This window comes from Mastacembelus armatus, chromosome 21, assembly GCF_900324485.2.
Source record: "Mastacembelus armatus chromosome 21, fMasArm1.2, whole genome shotgun sequence".
Lineage (NCBI taxonomy): Eukaryota > Metazoa > Chordata > Actinopteri > Synbranchiformes > Mastacembelidae > Mastacembelus > Mastacembelus armatus.
Window position 1 is genome coordinate 21,684,263 of NC_046653.1, and position 23,565 is coordinate 21,707,827.

The 23,565-nt window shown below is 40.8% G+C and overlaps 3 protein-coding genes across 4 annotated transcripts; all 3 read right to left on the reverse strand.

Annotated features, from left to right (window-relative positions):
* Positions 1–288: 288 nt before the first annotated feature.
* On the reverse strand, positions 289–7,251 carry pla1a (phospholipase A1 member A). 2 transcript variants are annotated; one of them, XM_026296440.1, is made up of 11 exons: positions 6,932–7,251; positions 5,989–6,202; positions 5,235–5,412; positions 4,822–4,930; positions 4,023–4,124; positions 3,607–3,699; positions 3,223–3,405; positions 2,349–2,438; positions 1,800–1,905; positions 923–1,078; positions 289–782 (listed from the first exon to the last, which is right to left on the reverse strand). In XM_026296440.1, the coding sequence occupies exons 1-11, from the start codon at positions 6,996–6,998 to the stop codon at positions 692–694; spliced, it is 1,389 nt and encodes a 462-aa protein (XP_026152225.1). In that variant the 5' UTR covers positions 6,999–7,251; the 3' UTR covers positions 289–691. The 2 variants fall into 2 exon arrangements, with proteins under 2 accessions (XP_026152225.1, XP_026152226.1); XM_026296441.1 differs by having other exon boundaries at positions 3,223–3,387; positions 6,932–7,250.
* Positions 7,252–7,725: 474 nt separating this feature from the next.
* hsd3b1 (hydroxy-delta-5-steroid dehydrogenase, 3 beta- and steroid delta-isomerase 1) lies at positions 7,726–10,532 on the reverse strand. The gene is made up of 3 exons (XM_026295714.2): positions 10,042–10,532; positions 9,663–9,827; positions 7,726–8,944 (listed from the first exon to the last, which is right to left on the reverse strand). The coding sequence occupies exons 1-3, from the start codon at positions 10,190–10,192 to the stop codon at positions 8,124–8,126; spliced, it is 1,137 nt and encodes a 378-aa protein (XP_026151499.1). The 5' UTR covers positions 10,193–10,532; the 3' UTR covers positions 7,726–8,123.
* A 1,684-nt stretch (positions 10,533–12,216) lies between these two features.
* On the reverse strand, positions 12,217–23,228 carry LOC113123321 (kelch-like protein 9). The gene is made up of 11 exons (XM_026295259.2): positions 23,056–23,228; positions 21,707–21,754; positions 20,864–20,997; positions 20,187–20,377; positions 19,771–19,903; positions 18,959–19,155; positions 18,608–18,683; positions 17,866–18,423; positions 17,374–17,553; positions 16,997–17,110; positions 12,217–14,101 (listed from the first exon to the last, which is right to left on the reverse strand). Exons 2-11 carry the CDS (start codon positions 21,709–21,711, stop codon positions 13,605–13,607), a joined length of 2,085 nt encoding a protein of 694 aa, XP_026151044.1. The 5' UTR covers positions 21,712–21,754; positions 23,056–23,228; the 3' UTR covers positions 12,217–13,604.
* Positions 23,229–23,565: the final 337 nt, after the last annotated feature.

Sequence of the window (23,565 nt, forward strand, 5' to 3'; positions counted from 1 at the left end):
TCTGAACAAATCAGTCTGATTCGACTGCTGTGCAAGTTTGTTCCCATTTTTGTGGACACTGATTCCCTACCAACACAACATCAATGTGTGTGTCACATTGTTGTCCAATCCAAAATGCCTTTGTATTTTTAATGATTTATGTGATAGTTACTAAAGGAACTCACCAACTCAGAGCTTTGATTACGGCACAATATCTCAATGGATTCATTTGTTTCCACCGTTTTCAACTTACTTTTGCTCCATTTGGTTTTAAAGTCTCGAACATCCAAACACCAAAGAAGACCAGGCACCAGTTTCTCTGTTTATTTGTAAAATCCCCCCAAAATACAGAGTCTGGTTTCCTGGAACAGTTTTCATAAGTTAGCCCATGGGATTAAAACCGGATCTCTGGAAAAGTTTCAAAATCTACAAAAGAGGCAAACCTGAATAACAAAACACAAGAATTATTTATTTTTTCACCATCACAAACAGCCAGGATGTTGGAAAAATGAGCGGATTAGCTAAATAACAGTATGACTAAACAGCATATTAGTTGGTATCAGAGTGAATCAGTAACAAAATGGGGTTTTTGGCTCTGATCACTGAGATTTAACACTTTTTTCATGATCTTGACCCGTTAACTCATGGGTGACCTCACTATCGATGCATGGGGTGTGTTTTTATTCACCTTCTTTCTGAGCAAATCTTTCTCTCAGAAGGAGTCACACACCTGCACAAAGTCATGTGACCACGGAGCGCCTCGTCTGATATTGATGTTGTTCACACACAGCGGCTCCTCTCGCCTGAAACAGAAACACACACACACAGTAAATTTCTGTTTGTAAAGATCTGTTTCTGATGTGTTGCTTCTAGATTTCATCCCATGTGGCGACTGCAGCAGGTGGGTGCATGTCATGTTCAGATAATCCTACAGGTGCTATACCTGAGAGCGGGGAACTCAGACAGACACACAGACTTGACGTGGATGTCTCCCTGTCTGTAGAACCAAGCTCCAGTGTTCTTCAGCTGTATGGAGTAGATCTTGCACAGAGCCACAGGGTGAGCCAACACCGTCCTGTACACTGTCATAGCTGTTTGACTGAAACACACACACATTTACTCACAGCACGTAACTAATGTTGCCCCAGTGGAGCAAGACAAGATAAATGCACAGTTTAAGATAATCAACATTCATCACGGCAGACAGTTATTGGCTTCTGTGTTTATTACCTGGAGTTAAAATAACAGACTTTTGGTCTCAGTCTACATGAATCAACAAGCTGGAACATGAATTTAGAGTTGCTTACATCTCTCAGACATGTTTGCCCTATTTTTCTTTTCTTAATGCAAAAACAGAAATATAACTCTGTATATAATGAAGGCAACTAGAAAAATCTTTACTCCCTGCCACATAAAATAAAAAGCACATAAAGAGAAAGAGTAAAAGGGACTCAAGTGAAGCTGCATGCAGCACCTTTTCTCCCACAGTATTGTGGTATTGTGCACCTGGCTGGGCCTCTACAGTGAAACATACTGTACCTGTCCTCTCAAAATAGAAACTACCCATTCTCTTTTTCTGGAAAAAAGATGACAGTAGCAGCTCTGAAGTCAGAGTCATGAGAGCACTGCATTACAGTCTACTGAACAACGGCTGTAAGAGAAACCTCTGGTTTGGTGTGTTAACAGGACACGCTGATTAATTGTTGAATTGTTGTTTACTGATGAGTTTGAATAATTTGCACCTTAACAAAAACTTGTCTGAGAGATCCTTTTTTTAAAACCACCCACAGATGTGATACACCATGACCGTGAGTACCTACAGCCTGAGCCTCTTGTTTGTCCCCAGGTTCTCAGTCCTCAGCGTCACTTCCACCTCAGCACTTTTACTCAGGGGAGAAACCTCCAGCTCCAGCAGGATGTGATGAGCTGAGCACAGTGGGAAGATTAACTCAGCTTAAAATTTTTGTCTGCATTAGAGAGACAAGGCCTCAAAATATCTAAATGTCCAGCACAAGAACAAATTCATATTGAAATTTGCAGAACACATGGGAGTGAATTCCAAATTAATGAATGAAATCACTGATGACTTCAGGTTTTTTAGCACTGAACAGTATCTATGAAAAGGAACATAAATATAATGTCATGCTTTTATTTATGGCATAGCTGTGAATGGTGGAGACAAATTAATTCAATGTGCTCGTTAACACACTGAGCCCCTAAAAAAATAAGTGTGGACCAGCATCTATAGCTAAAAAACCTTGACACTGAAGCCAAGTTGTGAAGACTGGCCAAAATGTCCCCACAATGATGGTTTTAAGCTAGAATTTGTTCCTACAACCATAGAAAGACATGTAGACACACACACTCACCACAGAATGGTGGCGAAGACGTAGTGAGGAGGAAAAGCTTCTGCTCTTTGGGGACTGGAGATGCAGTTATCCCACAGTTTTCTGATAAACCTGAAACAAACAAGCACAACTCACTGCATGTATGTGTGTGTGTGTGTGTTGGTGTATCAGTGGTTAAAATGATAAGAAGCTGCCAGAACAGACCAGACCCACAGCCTGAGTGCAGCCTGATGCTGTATCTGCTGGTGATGCTGAGCGTTTCTTCTTTGTCTCTGATTTCTATTTATGAAGGACATTAATTATTAAATTATATGGATTTTGTTGCTTAATTTAATTCAGCGAATCCATATTTTAATCTAAAATCTGATCAGTGTGGTGTTCAGCAGAATCACAGCAGTGTTATTAAAACCATTCTCCTTACATTACAGGCAGTTGTGGCCTAATGGATAGAGAGTCAGCCTTGTTACCTGAAAGTTGTGGGTTTGAGTCTTACCAGGACTTGTCGGTGGGGCGGAGTGAATAGCCAGCACTCCCTCCACCTTTAATACCAAACCCCCAGCTGCTCCCTGGGCACCACAGTAATGGCTGCTCCGGGTGTGTGTGCACACTTTGGGTGGGTAATGCAATTTCCCCATTGTGGGACTAATAAGGGTGAATAAATTAACATTACACCATGTCTTCTGTGCCTTCCTAAGTGGAACCTAAAGTTTGCCAGATTGTTACTGAATTCAGGTGTGGTTTCAACAACAAAAGAAAAGAAATCACCAAAACAAATTATCATAAAAAAAGTCAAATAAAACAACATAAAATTAAATCAGACTGAGCAGCTGATAAGTTGTTTCCCTTCTTCCTCTGCACCAACAGAAGTAAAAGCTAAAATGTGGTGTTTCCCCACCTATAGTTGGACATGTGCCCCTGAAGATGTCACAGTTCACACAGTTTCCCTTCAGGAAGTCCTCATAGGTGAAGCATGGTATCCCCTGCAACGGGCACGAGCCATTCAGCGCGCTCATGTAGACGTGCACCGCCCTCATGTGGTCACATATCACATAGCCATACACTGGAAAGTAGACAAGAACTGACAACACACAGAAACACTAAGGCAGCCAGATGTCTGGAGACTGTCATTTTCAAAATTATTGTTATTTACAAAAGGATCACTGGGCTAAATCTATTCATGTGTAATTTACATTTGATTTATAACGTTGTGGTTAAAAAGAAAGTAGTCTGGGCTCTACTTCAGAGGCTGTTTTGGGGTTTTAGTGAGTGCTGAACTTACTTGAGGCAAACCTGGAGTGAGCACATCCAGTCTGGTCCTTCCCTCCATTTAGAAAGAAGTCCACATGACCGACGGGGATGGAGATGCCAAAATCTGATGCATGACAAATATACCTAATAAATACTGTTAACAGGCTGCAGCAGCAGAAGGATTTGTCCAGTTACGAGTTGTTTATTATTTATTACCCTGGGAGCTCTCCTTATTAAACCAATGATTAGGTCTATTGTGGATTGATTTGCTGATTGTTTTTCTTGATTAATCCATTGTTTGGACGGTCACACTGCTCATTTTGTCCAACCAAAAGTCCCAAATTCAAAATGATTCAAATTCCTACATGTGAACCCAGTGAACATGGTTTCTAGCGGCAGTGTGGCAATGAAAAGACATTAGCATCATATGAAAGAAAGTTGTCTCACAGTCTGAGTCTGTGTGGATGGCATCGACAAACTGTGCATCTGAGGGGTCCAGCCGGTCAAAGGTGTCGGCTCCTTTGAACATGGGTCCAGCAGGGTCGAGACCTGGATCACAAGGTTATGAAGGTAAAAAGTCAGAAACCAGAGAAATCCAAAGTGCTAACATCACTTTCTTATGTGTTTGATAATTCTCAGATTCTGGGGTTCCTGAATTTTCTAGTTGTGAAAAGGGAAATGGTTCAAGTCTTGAAACCTCCTAGCGTGGCCAAGTGATAGTTTTCTGACTGATCTCATATTTGTTTTATTTTATAAATTTGCTCTGTTTGTGACAAAGGTCCTTTCAGCAGCTGCGTCTCCTCTGAATTGCTCTCACATTGAAAGTCACACCAGCCTCCCCACTCAGACAAAAAGACCCGATATAAACAACAGAACAGTGGTGTATTGTATTGAGTGATGTGCCTCTTCACACAGCTTCAGTGTGGTTCTCATCAAAGTGTTGTTGTCCTGCTGATAGTCCAGGGTCACACCAACACACACTCACAGGCGAGAGACTCTGTGAGCTGGAGACCTTCACTGTCCGACACAGCAGCAGAATAACAGCAGCTGGCACCATTTTAGTTTCCATACGACTGTAGAGCTTCTCCTCCATGGTTTTATTTATCGAATAAGATGATGTTTAATCTGAAGTGTAATTATGGCATCTTAACTCTTATTTTCTTCACATACTTTACAAATGGAATAAGATGAAAAAAATATATAACAGACCGGACTGACATGTCACGTAGAGGCGGCCCAGACTCACCTGTGATTCTTCCGATCTTCCCTGCAAAAAGAGTCCCCACAAAACCAGCGACATGCGCCCCAAGACTGACTCCGATGAAGTGGAACGACTCAAGTTTGCAGCCATGTTTCTGTTGGACAAGACAGTGGCAGTCTCAGTCATGTTTGTCTTCGCCTCAGGCTGTTTCTGTGGAGCTATGAGCTCACTGTTAAAAGAGCAACACGTCTCAACAATGAGATGAAATGGACTTGGGGCCCAGGAATGTTGCCCATTTTGGCTCGAAGTAGCTGTAAATGTCTTTCAAACAGTATATTTTTCAACTTACTCAGTGTGCAAAACCATCTACATTCCACTGAAGCAGCAGAATAAACAGGGAGATATTTAGAGTCACTTCTGAAAATATAAATAAACTGTACATATTGTGACAAACCCACCTGCAGCTGGTTGATGAGGACTGAGATCTGCACAGACACTTCCTTGTAATTCTCCACCACCAGGTTGTAGGCGAAGGAGGTGCCATAGACCCAGTCCACGACCAGCACGTTCACATCCTGCGCCCTGAGGAGGGCCAAGGCCAGCTCCTTCAACCAGGACGGCTTATTGCCCAGGACTCTGGGGGACAGGTGAGGTCAGGTCAGATCAGGTATTAAAGCAAGAGATGGAGGAGAGTGATGGGTGAGAAGTGGTCTGAAATGGCAAATAGAAGCAGCTTCTGATCGACTGCACACACCTGATCCAGGTATCAGTGGTGGGTGGGGCAGGGGAATTTCAAAAACAAGCAGGGCAGTGCCCTCAAGGAAGACTGGTTACTCACCCCTGACTTAGAGTTTTCTTTTTTCCTCAATGAATGGTCCCTCTTACATTTTTAAAGCTACAGTAAAAACTGTAATTAGAAAACTAGTACTTTCATTTTGTAGGGACTTTCCAAAAATGACTCATGGACTGGTTTTGTGGGAGTTGTAGAACCTGTGTTTAGGACTCTGTGTAAGCTAATCTGAGTTTGACAGGGTCCGGTATGGTGTAAAATTTTAAACAGTCTTTGGTTTCAGTGGGTCCAATCTGGTCCAGACTTGACACGGCTCTGCATAGTGGTTTGATGTGTTTGGTGTGGACATGGTGGGATGTGGTCTAGAAAGGCAAAAAGCAGTGAAATCACCCTTTGACTGATGAAAAGGTTTTTGTCCTCACCTGTATCCATGGATGATGACCTTGATTGGGAGGGAGTTGTTGAAGTAGGAGGGCTGTTTGGTGAGCGACTCCTGGCTGAACCTTTGTGCACAGTCCATGTTTCTCCTGGTCAGCAGCAGGTACTGGACCTGCAGTTTGACGTTCCGCTGCCGGTACCCCGTCCATGTGGTGTTTTTTACGTCAGCACATTCATTTCTCTGTTTTTCCTCCACACCTGCCCCATTAAAGTGGGATTATTCATTATGACTGGGCCTGAATGTAAACCACCTAACACAGTGTTACAGGTACAATATGCTCCAGCTTCAGCTAAAACTTATCCCAGTCTAACAAAGTTAAATAATCATTTGTATGATTTTATATGTATTTTTAATTTTACTGCACAACATTATAACATTGCTTGTGTGTAACAAACCATATAAATGTTTATTTCAATCCCTGAACTGTGCAAAAACCAAATGGCTAACATGCAACACATGTAAACGTCTTATTTGTTCAATATTTTGTAGCTGCAGGTTATAAAACCAAACTCAAACACATTGATCTGATATGGTGGAGGACAGGGTCAGTCACAGGAAACATTTTTCTACAGAGTATTTTTAGTTTTGATATCTTCATGAAGTACTTTTACACTGTTCTACTGCTTCCATAAGCAGCTGTAATCAGAGTTTTAGTAACAGTTTTCTCTTTCTAGTCTAAAATAACGTCAGATGTCTAAATGTACTTGCTGTTAAATTGATTCTACAACTGTGCTACACTCAGTAAGCAGTGTGCAGTGTTAAGTAGCTGTATTATTGTGCTCTGCCAGGAGTTTTACAAAGGTCCATAACAATCCCTCTTTTTGTTGCTCTAAGCATCTTTGAGTGCATGTTAGAAACTATTGCATGACAAATACCAAAAAAACCGACACACAAGAAAAAATCTCCTTCACGAGCAGAGCACTTACCCACCACCTGTGACGTGACGTATGCCGTCAAAACACAGAAGAAGAGAGTTTTGACTTCACAAAGCATGTTTGTATCCACGAGAAGCGACGGGGAGAGTAGCTGCCTGGGAGCTGTAGTCTGTGCTCAGCTGCTTTGTTTAGCCTCTGCACAGAGAACTGAGATCTGCTTGAGAAAATCCCAGCTGTGTGTTCAGAACTGTGAACTGCATTAGCATGAGGCAGAGCCACAGGACCAATGTTTCTCAGTGATCTAAGTTTCACTTTGAGAAAACCTTTCCCCGCTGTTTTCACTCAGTCATCACACCCGTGAGTGGGAGATATCTTTTTTTCCCAGACTGGGTTTGTACTGGGCCGACAACTGCTTGAGGTTTTTCAGCCTGGCAGCAGATCTGTGACCTCATTGGTTTCAATGGCTGTTTGTTGAAAATGCTGGACTCTGGCCTGGCTGCCCATTAGTTTATGTGTGGGTGAGCTTCAGTGTGTGTGTGTGTGTGTGTGTGTGTGTGCTGAAAGTGAGGAGAGGTCACCCTGTTATGTGATTGAAATCAATAATCAGCCAATTGATTGTTCCACTATCAATGCTCTTTGTAAGTAAGCTGAAAAATACTCACTGGAGCTTTGATTTATTCCTCAGCTTTAACCAGTTAAACCATCTCAGTTTCTGCTGTTTTCCACTTCAATATTTTTTAATGGTTGTGCAGTTTGCTACAGTTTGTGACTTTTAATGTAAAGTAGTAATTACACACACAATACAGCCCTTAACAAGGAAAATGCATCACAGGGAGTTCTTCCAGTTGGAACGATGTACATTTTTATTTTGTTGTTGCTGAGATAAGATACTCAAAGAACACAACAAAACACAACAGACCAGTAGAGGACGGACAGCAAATATGATGATATATTCATAGTTAACATTGGAACGAATGGGGAAAAAAGGGTGTTTATTATTGTAGCAGGAATCTAACTGTGACCTGACATGACCTAATTGCTGGATGGAAGCACCCAAACATAACCACAATACCAAATAACGGTGTGTTTAATAATGCTGTAGTCACTAATGCTTTAGATGTTAAAAAGATAATCTGCCTGTAATTTTGGTTTTTCCAAGAAATAAATGTTATTGCAAATTAGTTGTATATAAACTTAATTTCTAGGCGACAGGGTTGATGTGGTCCCAGCATCTTATTCTATTCTATTCTATTATGTTATTTAGTTGGATTCGCTGCCTCTCTTTTGGCAGCTCGGAGGCGAGCCATTCAATGGTGCGTTTGCGTGCGTCCTCCCAGGTGTATCTGGGGCTGTAGCCCAGATCCCTCGTAGCCCGCTGATAGGAGAAGCTGAACGGCGTGTTCAACATGGTGAGGAGCTGCCGGTTCAGCGGTGGGACGATGTGTATGAAAGGCCGAAGCATCGTGCACAGAATTTCCAGAAGGAAGCAGATGACATAGAGGAGACGCAGCGGCAGCATGAGTTTGTCTTGAATGTGGAAGCCCAGAGGTGCCATCATGACATGGTTGAAATCTGAGTAACTCACAGCTGGTGTGTCATCAGAAATGAAGTAAAACCTTCCTCCAATTGTGTTTCTTTTTTGTGGATCTTTGAGGCCACGAGCTGCTTGGAGATGAGCGACAGCCACGTTGCCCACATAGACGGGATTCACACGGGCCTCTGGCAGAGACATACGAAACAAAACATCCTTGTTTCGTATCCCATCGCCCATATGGCCCAGCAGGAAGCGGCAGCCCTCCCCATAGATGTACATGGGCCTGAGGGCGCAGGTGGCCAGTAGACCCCCGTTTTGAAGCACCTCTCCATGGGCCTGCAGGGTTCTCTGCTCAGCCTCCTTCTTGGTCTTGCTGTAGGTAAACTTCAGGGTGCAGTCGTAAATCGTGTCCTCACTGCCGTTAATTATGGGCTCACCCCTGGAGTTTGGCCCCATCACTTCGATGGTGCTGGTGTAGATGAAGGACACCACGTTCTCTTGAATACATGCCTCCAGAAGCAGCTGCGTCCCTGCAAAGTAAAGGTTGTACTTGAAGCTCTACAAAAACTCAAACTGAAAGAGGTTAAAGTAGCAGTGACAGTGACAGTGTTGATCAAGGGTAAACATCCCAAAATGGAAGTTAGGGTGTCAGGAGATGAAATGTCATCTGAAGCATTAATGAGAACATGGAGTCATTTAAAAAGTGAACTGAACGCAGCTAAAAGTCAGAGTGTCAAGTGACATAAGCATGAAAACAGTTTTAAATGTCAGTGAGTGGAGCTGGTGTCAGTGGAAAGAAGAAAATAATTGGTTTTGATTGAGGTCAACAGTGAAAACAGTATAAATGTCAATTGACGTGTTTCCTCCATTGCTGCCTTTTATAGTATTTTATGTTGCTTTATGTTGTTTGAAATCATTTTTTAAAAATTTATTATTATAACTTATCATCTCCCAATACTTTGGTCCTGTGTTTTCTAACTGGTTGAGTTTTGTCTGTTAGAGAACATCATTGTTTTCCTCAGGAGCTGGAGGAAATAGTTGATGAAATGTTGAAATGTGTGTTGAAATGTAAGTCCTGAAGTGTTTAGTACCAAATGAAGCTGAAATCTCAGCTGAAGTCCAAGCAGGTTTTGTACATAAAATGTCTGTGACTCTATAATGATTAATGATATCTCAATAACTGAGCCAAGAAAGTTAAAAAAAAAAAAACTCAAGAAGTTTAAAGCTTGAAGTGAAAAAGTGATTTACCTTTGACATTAATCCCATACACCTCACTGTACTCCACCGAGTCAGTAACGTCAATGATGGATGCGATGTGGAAGACGATCGATGCACCTCGACAAGCTTTTTTCACAAAATCAGCGTCCCTGATGTCCCCCTCGAAAACACTCAGCTCAGTGTCGCTTCTGCAGTCTACAACAATGCAAAGTTGTCAATTAACATCATATAAGGCTTAGTTATGTCAAATAAACATTTAAATAACATTTAAATAAAACCAATGAAAAGTACAGCTGTGTGGATTTATGAGACAAACCTTTTCATGCACATTGAATCTTTATTTTTTATTTCTTAACAGTAAACTTCACCTGGGCTGAGAAATGTGAAGATGTAGAGAAACAGATTTTACCCAGCAGTGTCTGAAGTAAATGTGGCTGAATATGTTTGTCCACCAGTCGAATTTCAGCCATTTTTTCCTCTTCCAGCAGCAACTTCACCAGCCTCCATCCCAGGAATCCAAAGGCTCCGGTCACCACACACACATCACCTCTCAGAGACATCGCTGGCTAATTCTCTGTTGGTTTCAGGTCAGAAAAAATCCTGCAGTCCTTTTTTTTTTACAACGCTCCTCTTTCAGTGACTTTTCAAAAGAAAAATCTCAAAGTGAAGAAAAAGAATTGGACTTTTGTGTTTTGTGGTCAGTGTGTGGGAAGATGACAGCTCCTTCTTCCCCTCCAACCTCAGCCCGTCACTTTTTGTATGCCCATAAAAGTTATTTAAAAAAAACAAAAAAAACAAAACAAATGATTGCTTCAAGGCTGTGTGACAAAACGGGGGAGGGCTCGGCTCCTTCAGGGTGGAATGTGGTGCTTTCTGGAGCAAGACAAAATGCAGGGCTGGGACGTTTTATATGCCAAGGAGGAAGATAAAAGCTTGTTTTTTAATTGGGACTGGATTAAAAGGAGTGAACAGACTCAGCATGTGACAGGAGGGCGAGACATGAGTTGAAGATTAGTTGTTCTTAAAGACATCTTCCAATTTAATGAAATGATTGTGCTCAAACAAGTGAAACAGTGGCAGCAGTAGGTCAAACGAGATATTCAGTAAGAGTAATTATCCTGCATTCTGAGGTTTTATTAGCAAAATGATCATAAAGAGAAAAACTAATCATGCTGAATGGCTCCATTCACAGGGCTCCATGTCCATACTGTATTTAGAGTATTTTATTTCATTCTTTCATTGACCTACTGTAGTAATCAGTATATTGTTGACTTTTTGTGATATTGCACTTGTAGATATGAAGTAGAAACTGTTTTTGTGTAACAGCTTAATTGTTTAAACGTTCAGACTTTGCCTTGTTTCTTCCCTCTGGGCAAAAATCAAGCATCTTTGTCTTCAAAGTGCAGTGAAAGAAGAGAAGACAAAATAACTGCATTTAACTGCAGCATTGCGATCTGACTTTTTAATGGTTTATTTATTTTACAGGATTCCTTTAAAAGGAAAACAGAGTAGATTATCTCTGTACTCCAGTGCATTAAGGACTTTAAATACTTTCCGCTCACGAGGAAGGTACGAGGTTAAATGAGCCAAACAAAACAAGATTTGACATTTCAAAGTGACGGGTCTACCAGCTAGGCAAATACGACTCTGTGTGTCACAGTGATGAACCACATTTGGCCATGGTTTACTCAGTAACTGGGACACTGGGTCATCTGGTCGAGCGGTGGAAACTCTAGGCGCTGCAGGGATTTTACCTGTTAGTGATCTTTGGGCATCCTCTCTAACCAGTGTTTCTGCATATGTGCCTCTTTTTGACACAGCCTATAAACATTCAGCGTGTTGACGTTGAGCCACCCACGTTTCTTCTGAAGTTCTCTATGTTGCTGATTTGCTTTTTCTTAGCGAAGCATAAAACAGAATAAAAAGTACTGACACAGTGGATTCTACAGTAGATAGCTTTGAGTACAAATACCACAAACATGTGACGTTTGCAGTGATTTGCTTCACACGCTCACGTGTAGTAACTGTCTGTGTTTGGAGTCCTTGGCATAGCCCTCGGTATCACAGCTGTCTTATCTGAAGGCGAAGGGTGACGTTTCAAGGGTAACTTCATTGTCACTCACTTTAGATGTACGTATGTAAGCGTCTGTGTGTGCGTTATTGTGGTCGTAGCTCGAAGGACTTGCAGTGTGATTCTTCATGCAGCATAAATCAGGACGAATCTTCACCGCAGGCCCATATAAGTATACAAAACATATCACACGTTTGTTTGGAAGAAACTGAGCTTGTGTTACAGCCACATGGCAAAGCAATGAGATCCAGATGATTCTCAGTGTCTGCCCTTGTTAACCTTTAAATGAATCAGTGACAGACCTTTGCCCTTAACCATAAAAGCTGACACAGATTCACATGGGAACATGGAAAACTGAATCCCAGCACAGTCCACGTTAATCGACTGGGACACTTTGATGGACGGTTTGATAGAAGGAACTAAAGGCTGAAACACAAAATTAAAAAAAGCAGGTTTTTCTTATATCATGTAATAATTGTAGACTGTGCAAAGCTTGAGTCCAAAACTGAAGAGTGACTTTTTAATTGTTTTATTGGTATTGTTTTATTCTACAGCCTGAGAAATAATAAATTCATATAGAGTCTGTATACATTGGCTATAGTAAAGACAAACAGACATGGCATTAACAAACCGTTGGTGTGATTAAAGACTAAAAAGACGAGCACAGCCACATTACATTACACAGCACTTTCTTCTTACTGTGTAATCAATATTCAAATAGATTATTATGACCAGAGCATGTTTTCAATAGTAGAATCCCATTTACAAATTATACAGTGAAGTAGAAAATATTATGTTTTTGCTGTAAATACCTTGTTATTTTTTTCTATTTTATTCCTATTTTTATATTGTTCTTTACCCTTTACTGCTGCGACAATGTGAACTGCCTCATTAAGGTACTTCTTCATATCTCAATCTCCTCCTTATACTGTATTTTCTCCTATACATCACAGCCTTTTTATTAATGATGAAAATGAAAAGATGCATTTTACATTTCAGAGTAGGAATAAAATATATGGTTGTAATATAACACTGGCTTTCCTTCCAGAAGAAGTTTTGTTTCGCAGGACTGTACCATGTAAGTACAAAATACTTTTTGCTAAAATGTCTACTTGTTACTTCTTTTCTTCCATTGTGTTGTCACCTGTCAGACAGAAACTGTGACCAATTTGACTGAGAACATTGGACTTTCTGGTTTAATTAATAAAAGAACAACAAGTTCCAATTCAAGGTCCAAATTTAAAGACATAAAGACATGAAACCACAATTACGTCTCTGCCACGGTACTTGAAAAGATAAAAAAGCACATTCTGTCTTTTGGATGGCAAGTTCCTTCGTCCTACTGATAGTTTTGCTTCAGTTCAGTTTACTCCTCTGTGGTATGATAAAGATTAAAGTCTTGCCATGAGATTAATGTAGCACAATACAAAGACAGAACAAAAAGAATTTTAGTCTTTAACCTCAGTATGAAATTTAAAGCTATAAAGATGTGTAATCACCTCTTGTCAAACGGATCTTGACTTGTTCTGTCTGATGTTTGACCTGCAACAACCAGTGTCTAATTTGAGAGCGAGGGTGGGTTTGAACTGATGCATGATGACTTTTTGTTTTTGTGTCTGTGGCTGCAGAGTGAACATGGACAGCAAACCACAGCTGACAGGAACTGCAAGGACAGGAAATGGCACTAAAGACAGTGTTTGGCTAAAAGGTGTCAATTGTCAAACTGTTAAATGCTAATGTTAGCTCCCGTAGCTCGCCATGCTTGCACCTGCAGCTTGTGTTTGCAACCCACACTATTTCCTGTTTTGTCCCTGTTTCAGAAGCAATGCAGGTAAACTTTGGCTTTCCAGTTCTGATCTGACAGGGGCGCAGGTTGGAAACCCCCTGTCTGTGTTGTGCTTTCAGCTCTTAGCTGTTGGCAGTGGGCAATCCTGTATCTGAGCCTCATCCACTGACCCCTCTGGCAGATGTACCGTCATCGTACAGGCACGGATCCCCCCCAGAGGCTCTAGCACATTGAAAACTCTGTCCCACACGTCCCTCTCTGGATCATACCTCTGCACAATATCAACCATGCATCTGCTGTTCCAGGAGTACCCTCCCACCACATAGATCTGCCCTTTAAACACCGTCACACCAACATCACTCTGGCCCCGAGGCATTGGGGCCACCACAGTCCACTGGTCTGTCTCTGGGCTGTAGTACTCGCAGCTCAGGACGTCGTCATAGTCGCTGCTGCCTCGGAAGTGGTTCCCCCCCATGACATAGAGTCTGTCTCCTACTGTGCACATGCAGTGGAGCCCGCGCAGCTCCATCATGTCGGCCCGCGGGCTCCACGTGTCTGCACCCGGATCGTAACACCAAAGCTCCTTCTGGAAGGTGTCACGGGTGATACCACCTGTGTGACAAAGGACAAGCCAATCAATATTGTTTAATTGTTAAAAATATTCATCTATACAAAGTATGTAAACACGTCTAATGTCTCATAGGTGGGCTCCTCTTAGCCTCCCACATACTGGTAAGTGTAAACATTTGTAAAGGAAAAAAGAATTTATTCACTTTAGTAAAAATATAACCCTAACCCTAACTAATAATAAACAAAGTATTTTAGCTCTAAGCGGAAATGTCTCTGTAAATGTGTTATTATATGTTGATGATTTCTCAGTCCTGTGGTTCTGGGTGAAGCACTGCGTATGAGTTTACCCAGTATGAAGTCAGCTGTAATAATTAAAATAATGATGCACCAAAAAACAAACAAATAAACAAAAAAAGCAAACTTTACTGTAAATGAATGAATGTGGGTGTCTGTGGATGTGTTTGAGGTCTTGGGCAGGTACTTTCCTCTCACCAGAATTAAAGTGAGATGTGGCCACCACAGAACTTCCTGAATTCAAAAACTTTAGAGTGTCTGAGGGTGATGTGAATGTTATGTTTCGTTTATCTGTGATTCTTTGCACTCATCCCCTCATTGAAACTGTGTTTCTACACCCTCCAGCTTCGAAAATGCCATTCAAACCGGAAATGGTTTATTCATTCTTTTTTTTCTGTATAGAGTTTGAATGATCAGTTAGTTAATATTAAGAAAATTAATAAGCAGCTTCTCAATACTGACTGTGTGTCTCTCTGTGTCTCTTTGGGTCAGTCGGGTCAAACAGGAAATACTCAAAATGTGGATTAGCATTTTTTTAAAAATACTGTGATGGTCATTTTTTCTAATATTTTTTAAAACCAAATGACAGACTGAGATAATCTTGTGCAGATTATTGGTTGTCACAGTCCTATTGTCGCCACAAACATGCCTGCAATCTAAAAAACCATTTAAAAAAGTGCTCGGGTTGGTGAATATCATTGCAATGTTTCTTCAATGTATTTGCGCAGGAAGTGGAAACCACTTCTTGTTTTAGGTGTGAAAAGATAAAGACTCAATCTGTTATGTGCAGATGTCCATTTGAGGTAAGAGTGTTTCCTTTGTAAACACTGCAAGTTTCAAATGGTGCAGAAAATTCAATAATAATAAAGTGATAATCAATGAAATGTTAATAGACTAAAGCTAATGCAGCCTAAGACACCAGTCCATAAAACCAGTGGTGGTAACGTTCAGTAAATATGAAAAATTGTTAAATATACTGCATTAAATGCAGTGCAGTAAAACTGTATTACAAATATACGATTTTGTGTAAGCACTGAATCAAACATCTGATCTCAAAAACAGCTTTCCCTTGTATCTGCTCTGTTATGTTCTGGCATTAAAAGGCAGCTTTCCACCACATTAACTGTACAGTCATACTGCAGGTGAAAAAACTGCTGCTTGTCAACTACAGCATCTCTGCTGCTTCCTCTTTTTCGGCTCTGAGCAATTTTTAGCCACTTTTAGCTGACTTGTTTGTTCATTCAGGCTGACAAAACTAAAACTTGGCATATAAAATAGTAGCCAGCTGCTTCCAGAGAACAGGAGTTAAGATAGCCAGTTCCCTGAAGGCTTTTACGTAGTACATGACCTTGTATTGTTTTGTTTCGATTACACACTGAGCCAGTTTTGCAACTCAAAGACTCTCTGGTGCAATAAAATGAATTCTGCATGTGTACTGTATGCAGTATGTGCAGTATAGATAGTATAAGTCCCCAACAAATGTAGAGCGGTAGGCTTGTATTGTGTTGCTCATAGTGTGGCACACTTCAACCACAGGTCTTTGTGCTTCTCAGGCCGACGTGTGAAACTCATGTTTCTGCTCTAACATGAGAAGCTGGTTTCCTGTCCAAGGTTGCTAAGAAACAGGAGCGAGATCGGGTGAAGAGCAGCTCGTGGGAGTGAGCACCTAAACGGGAAGTGGTTTGAAATGGGTCAGCCAAGCATGGAGTCATAGATCTTGTCAACGAGGAGCCTGTTGTCACCTTTACACAGCCTTTCTCAAACTCCGCCATAACAGGTTTAGATGTAGTTTAATAAATATTAGGTTCAAGGATCCCAAACGCAGCAATCATCAAAGCTACCTAGCAGTATGTACCTCCAATTATATGTATTTGAGGTAGTTGATGTTAGCTCCACCTTTACCAGCTGCAATATTAAAGTGATTTACTGGAAACATTAGTTTTTCTACTTCAGTAAAAGATCTGAGTAGCTCTTTGTTGTAAAGGCCTTGTGACAGTTTAAAAGTAGTCCAGCAAGTCAATAAAATCAATTTGAGTGTTCGAGACATAAACAGCCAAAGCTTATAAAGAAGTTTATCTCCAGCTGCCTGTTATTTATACAGTAAATGAAGAGCTGTGGTTTCTATTTCTGTTCAAATTCCCTCTTTGAAGTGCAGAGTTTGCTATTTCCTCCTGGTTCTTCTTCACTGGGCTCACTTCTGCTGCTGCTGAATTTACTTCTGTTTTCATTGATCATGGGTTTGATTGCTTTGATGTGGTAGGTCTTTTTCTAAGGAGATGGTATCCACCCATATAGGAGCCCACACAACTAGCTTATGTTAAAATGGCTATTTTTCCTTGATTAGCAGCGTTTTCAGCGTAAAACAAACAGGACATTTGTTGAAAATGACATTTGTGTATGTTTTTTTTTTTTCAAAAAGTAAATGGAGAAGTGTGATAAAACTGTTGATCTGGTTAGTGCAAGTGCTAACCATTAATAGAACTATTAATTATAATGTTTTTAAATGGTGAACATGATGCCCGAATCTGAACTAGAGTTTGAGTTGTCACAAAAACACACACAGGGTCAGTACTTCGACTGTTTGGGGCAAATAAATTCAGACTTATATGACTTTAATGACTTCCCCATTATTAGTTTGTTTACCTGAGATGTACATGAGGTCCCCATGAACTGTTCCAGCATGTCCATAATGAGGCTCCACCATGCAGGTCACAAATGTCCATTCATTTTTCTTCAGGTCGTAGCACTCCACCGTGTCTGATGGGTGTGACAAACAGATGCTTGGGGCTGAGTGTTATACGCTAAATACAATGTTTGCTCTTATGGCTAGTAGACAAGTCTCCATTAGTCATTACTACAGCTGTGTTTGTAAGGAACAGGGAGTAGAAGATCTACAATATGCAAATTTTAAGAAATCTGAACTTCGGCTCTTAACGAACAGCATCAATAAATGAAATTAAGATGAAAATGAACCAGTCGAACTGACAGTAGAAGAAGAACAGGAGGCAGCAACAGCTCACCGATTTCTCCTGAGGCGTTTCGTCCTCCGACTGCGAAAAGTTTCCCCTTCAGAGCGCTGAGATGGAAGAAGGTCCTCTTCTCGTTGAGTGAAGCAATCTGAAGCCACTTGTCAAAGCGCGGGTCGTAGCGGTAGGCGCTGTCTATGGCTGTCTTCCCCTTGGTGTCGTACGTGCTTTGGCCTGAAAGGTCATTGGGAACCATGAGTTCGAAAATAAATTCAGTTTTTGCCCCTTTTTTTCACTTTTTACTTCATTTAGTGACACATTGAGACTTGGTAATGTACAGTATGATGTATGTCATACTACACACATACATGTGTAGCTTGACCCCCAGTAGAAGTTTAGGAACATTATGTTGTTGTGTTATTCTCCTTTTCCTGTCATTTGCATTTCCAGTATCTCAGTCAAAGCTTTTGGTACAAATACAGTATGAACACAATGCACCTTAATGTGAACTCACAGGACAATACAGTACAGAGCTGGTGCACTGACCTCCAACAATAAAGAGGAAGCCACCTAGAAGAGCCACACCGTGCTGGTAGCGTGGCACCTCCATGGGCTTCAGGGCCCTCCAATGGCCGGTCCCTTCATCATACACCCTGAGCTCTCGGCTCACCACCAGCTGCTGCCGCATCACTCCGCCCAGAGCCAGGATGTGTGTGGAGTTTGAGCGGATTTGTGTGCGCTCAGTTTGCAGGGCTGGCTGCATGAAAGGCATCATCTGATAGTTGCTGGCCTCCAGCAAGAGGTTCACACAGGCCGTTTCAGAGCGCATCAAGGAGTTGCCTTCATTTTCATCATCATGAGAGATCTGTATCAGCTCACTGGGGCTCATCAGTGGGAAACGAATATGACGCATCAAGGCATAGACAGATGAGCGGCGTTTGGCTGACTCATAGTCCAGCCAATCCCTGGCAATGTGGTAAAGCTCCAGTTCAGAGAAACCTTCGAGTGAGTTGCTGGCCAGCGCGTTGGCCATGCTGGTCTCAGAGAGGTGGAGATAACGACCACACTGCACCAGCTCTGCGAGGTTCTGGCTCACAAACTCACCTGAGTGTGACAGAACACAGAGAATCAACAATAATAACCATATTCTGCCCGAAAATCACTAACATGTAGTGATCTTGCTTCACTTAATGATGAATATGCTGCCACATGTACTGGACAGATGAGTGGATGGACTGCTGAGGACCACACAGGACTGAATGGGCGCTCTTTCAGGTAGATCTCTCACCTATGTTCAGTTGAACATCCTCTAGAAGCAAGTCTGTGGCAATGCGTTCAACTTCCACACAGTTATCAGTGGTGATCTACATCAAAAGACAATACAGAAAACAAATAAATTCAATTCACGTAAATTTAAAATAAATGACATTCTGCACTTTGCTGCTGCATCTGAATCATACACACGTGGCTCGGTCACACTGTAATGTCTTATGCTGCACTGTATAACTGAGTCTGGAGACAGTGAAGGTGACAGATAAGCCCTCAGAGAGATTTAGCAGATTAGGCCTCCAAAGTACCTGAATAAATTATGCAACACTGCAGTGCGTGTGGCATTAAACTGAAAGAAAACGTCTCTCACCTCACTGCTCAGAAGCTGATTGCAAAACTTCAACACAGGCATGACCTGAAGGAAATTTGCAGCCTCCAGTGTGTCCTGGAGATTACCCATGTCGAGGGTGACTTTGGATGTGTAAATGAAGTCTATAATGCTCCTTAAACCCAATTTAGTGACCCCATGCAGCTTTATCTCTCTCATCTCCTGCTCCTTCATGCCTCCTGGATGAATCCAAAGAGACAAAGACAAGGTCAAAGAATGACTGCGCACAGTTTTTTAAGATTTTGTGCCTTGTGCAGGCACAGTGCCAAAGTGCACAACAGGCAAAATGTACAGACACAGTTGACGTGGGAAATAAATATACAATGTGAAGCTCATAGTGCTGTAGCATATTCTGTGGAACTGCAAACCAGAGGCTGTGTAATGCAGTAGTGGCTCAGGATGCCAAGATGTACTTCCTCTTAGGTGTCTCATTGAATCTTATATTAAAAGTCTTCTTGTCATCTTTTCTATGTGAAAACTACAAATACTAAAATAAATACTTTGCCCCAGTTGTGGTCAGTCAGTTTTTCATTCTTCACCATCTTTGTTGTCTGCAGTATAATAAAGTTACAAGCATGACTTTGGACTTGTTATAAAACATTATGTTATGCTTGTGTTATTTTGAAGCCAAACTGTTGTTAATGCACCTGATTAATTCTGTTCTCTAAGCCTCCGATTTAACCCGTGAAACCTTCTGATTCTTGTCCAGTGTTTTATGTGTAGTGAAATGTGTTTTTTGTACAGTACATATGTTTTTTCTGTTCTGCCTTTAATCATGTGACAGGAACACTCACCCGTGAACATGGCCTTGAAATAGTCACTGCATGAAGCCATGATGACTCTGTGGACTGGAAAATTTTCCTTACTGTCCCCAGGAATTAAGACGACATCACAGAGAGTCTCATCTGCCCGAAAAGTGTTAAAACCCTTTGGGAAAAACAATATTTATCATGAACATCTCAATATGTGGCATTTAAAGATGAGTAAATTACTATCAATAATGTTGAGAAGCTGCAGAGAGGAATGGTACTGTAGCTTCTCTGACACTTTATTGTGGTGATGGTGATAGATTTGGTGGCTAATATGCCATGGGGGTTGATGATGATTTTAATGAAAGTGCAGAGAGGTAAGATAAATTCTTTTTAATAAAAATCCCATTCAGGACATATAATGTTAAGTCTAACACAAATGCTCCTTCACAGAAATGTACCTGCAACACAGCAGCTCCATGTTCAGTGCTACTGAACACCTTGGACAGTGGCCGCGGGGGAAGTTTGGGCTTTGTGGCTTTGTCTGGGCGTTTAGGTGGCATATCCATGGGTGGGGGGACAGGAGCGGAAGCCGCTGCTGGAGCTGGAGCAGGAGTTGGAGGTGGAGCAGCGGCTGGTGGAAGCCTCTCCTCTACAGGTATAAACCCAAATGGTGAAAAGTTAATGATGAGATCCATGATTGACTCTTTATTATATGATATTTGACTTCAATCATCTATAGAAAAGCATAAAAACTAAAAGCATTTATTCAGAAGAATGGCCCCTGCTGGTGTTATATTACATTATAGATATTATATCATATTATGAATATGATTTGTAAGCAGTATTTTAATGGTTGAGCCTGAGCTAATTTTAACTACATATACATAGGGCATAATAAAATATATCATATTTTATAAACTAATAATTTCATCCAAAAAATCTACTAGGTGTTTTCAAAGTACAGCATTTCTGCTTGAAATGATTTAGAATAAAAGTATAATGTAGTATAAAATGACAATAGAACTTCAAAACTGTATTTAAGCTCAATATTTGAGTAAATGTATTTAGTTACTTTCCACCAATTTTTTCGTCTTTTCTGTCTTTAATAATTTCTATAAATCTGCTGAGCGCACACCTTGTTGAACCGGTGGGGCAGGAGGTCTTTCTGGCTGAACCGGAGGTCTTGGGGGATCCCTGGACTGATGCCTGCTGCCCAGACGAGAGAGTCTGCGGCTGAGCCTTCCTGGCCCGCTGTCGTCGCCGCTTCCCCTGCAGAGTCATGGTGCAAGAAAAGGTGACCAAAGTGTTGTTTGAGCACTCAAGTCTGCATCCTTTTTAGCCCGCTATGTACAGTTAATGTAAGACAAATGATGATATACCTAATTCACCAACAGTAACAGTAAGCTTATACCAAATATGAGTCAAGGCCTATTTGGAAAGTTTCATTGGTTTGTCTGGTTCACAGAGTTTTATTGTCAGGAATAATTCTCAGAGATCACTGAACTGAACTATTAAACATACTTTCAATCAAAGATCTGCTGTCACTTTCAAATTCACAGTCATTTGTAATCTACAGAGCATCACAGAAGAATAACCAGATCTCACTATTTTTTATGTTTTTTATGCTTTTTTAAGTGAGTTCAGAAACTTGTTGCTTTACTTGTTGTACATGTTTAACATTATGTTTATGCAGAGTTTCATATACTGAAATATTTAGGTAAAACTGTTTTTAAGTAGTTAAATAATACAAGCTCTAAAGAAACAGCACAGATTCTGGTTAAAGTATTAAACTTGAAACATATTTAAGTGAAGAAAAGCTCAAAATAAAGTGATGAAAAAGGGAACTCAAACATTTTTATCTTCTGTGACTGTTTCTTAAACTCAGGTCCAGAAAAATTCAGCAAAACCGGTTTGTTACAAATTGATACTAATAAAAATAATGAATCAAGAAATGAGATGTTGTCCATCAACACCTTACCCCATGTCATTGGCCTCTTGAGGACTATTGTTCCGCTGGTGAGACTTCCTGTGTGAAGACGAAAGACAGCTGTTTAATTTTAAATGATCATTTTCGGATTAGACGAGTGTTTGAAGTATTTTCTACAGCTGACAGTCGCTTTGGTGAAAGTTTCTCCATATTAATGCAAAATAATAAATTCTCCTGATTAAGTTCATCTTTGCCCTTGTTTTTGTGCCTCGATCAACAGTTTAGTCCAAATTGTTTTTGCATTTTTTGTTTTCTTTTGTACAGCATGCCAAACTCTGATTGTTGACAGATGATGCAAATTTCACTAAATATGACATTAAATCTTTTTAGAAAATGTTTTTCACTGTTTGCTGGCATTAAATGCGTCAACATCTTCCTTTGTATCCTCCATTCTGTTCTCTGAAACAGTCTGGCTGCTCAGGATGTTTATTAAAAATGTTTTTTGTAAGCAGACGCAGCAACAGATGGTATCACTTGTACTGTTGAATGTTGAATTAATATGTTTAGTAAAAACCTTCACACAACCTGATCTTTTCTATACAGAACAATTACCATTAACTCATGTTTTTAATGAACATATGTATCCTGTTTTGTTATGCTTCATGAAAGTTATTTGTTATTTGACTGTAAACACATTTCACTCAACAAAAAAAATCATCTGTCTGCTTGTAAATGTATGTTTTTTTTGTACTGTACATAAAATATCAGTGTACTGGAGTCTCCTTCCTGAAACAGTGAGTTCCTATACTCTTGGTAAAAGGTTTCTAGAAACATGTTCTATTATTGAGCTACTGAATGCAGAACTGGGCTGAAATGGAGACTTTATCGTTGTAAAACTGAAAGTACAACACAATAAACTGTGCAAAGTGAAGGGGTGTGAATACTTTATAAAGCCACTGTGATAAACTCACACCTGAATTTCCCCTAAGGGATTAATAAAGTGTATCTTATGTTATACTTGTTCAAATTACTCCAAGGCACATCATTTCAAACCACTTTACTTTGTGTCATAGCATCAAACTTGCCAGGTCACTGGGTTGATGTTAGGCCATTAGTTTTGAGTCCACCTCAAATCATCTCTTACTCGAAACAGTGACAGTTACAACCCTGTTTCTCAACAGACTGGTGTAGTAATGTAGTCCAGTGTCTTAAAAGACAGAAGCGATTAAAGTGAAATGCAGCCTTCTAATGCTAAAACCTCCCGTGCTGTGCAGATGAAACCATCATATGAATGCACACATGATTTTATGGTAATTTATTGCCATGCACTGTGCCTGCAGGTGGCTGAACTGGAGCTGGATCTGAAACATGAACAAACTGGATGTGTTGGTGTGGCCTACCTGGAAGAAATCCTCCTCAGCAGACTGGACCCCAGGCCTCCCTCCAGCCTGTCCGTCTAACCAAGCAGAACTCTGAGAACACTGAGCAGAAAATGTCTGCTGCGCTGTGCCCGCTGGTTAGAGAGCCAAAGCGTCTGAACCAGCATCACAGTTTCTTCAGCTTAACCGACACCTCAGTCACTTCCTGTGCTACTTCTCTTTCTCACTGTTTGCATCTTTCCGCATCATGATGCTCCCCACACAGATGTCACATTTGTAATATGGTTAGTGAAATAAACTTCACGAGCTGTTTTGACAGTTCTGAGTGTGTAGGCTCAGTAGTAGGCCTTTGTTTACCTAAACAAGACAAACATCATAACCCAAATAAAGGAATTATCTAAACTTATTATCATTCACTCTTACATTTTTATGTCCTAAATGAAATACTGTGCAGACATAAACTGGTCTTCAGACCTTTTGAAGTGGTAGTTTATAGTTTACTGTGTTTTCTGGATGAGAACTTTATCTGGG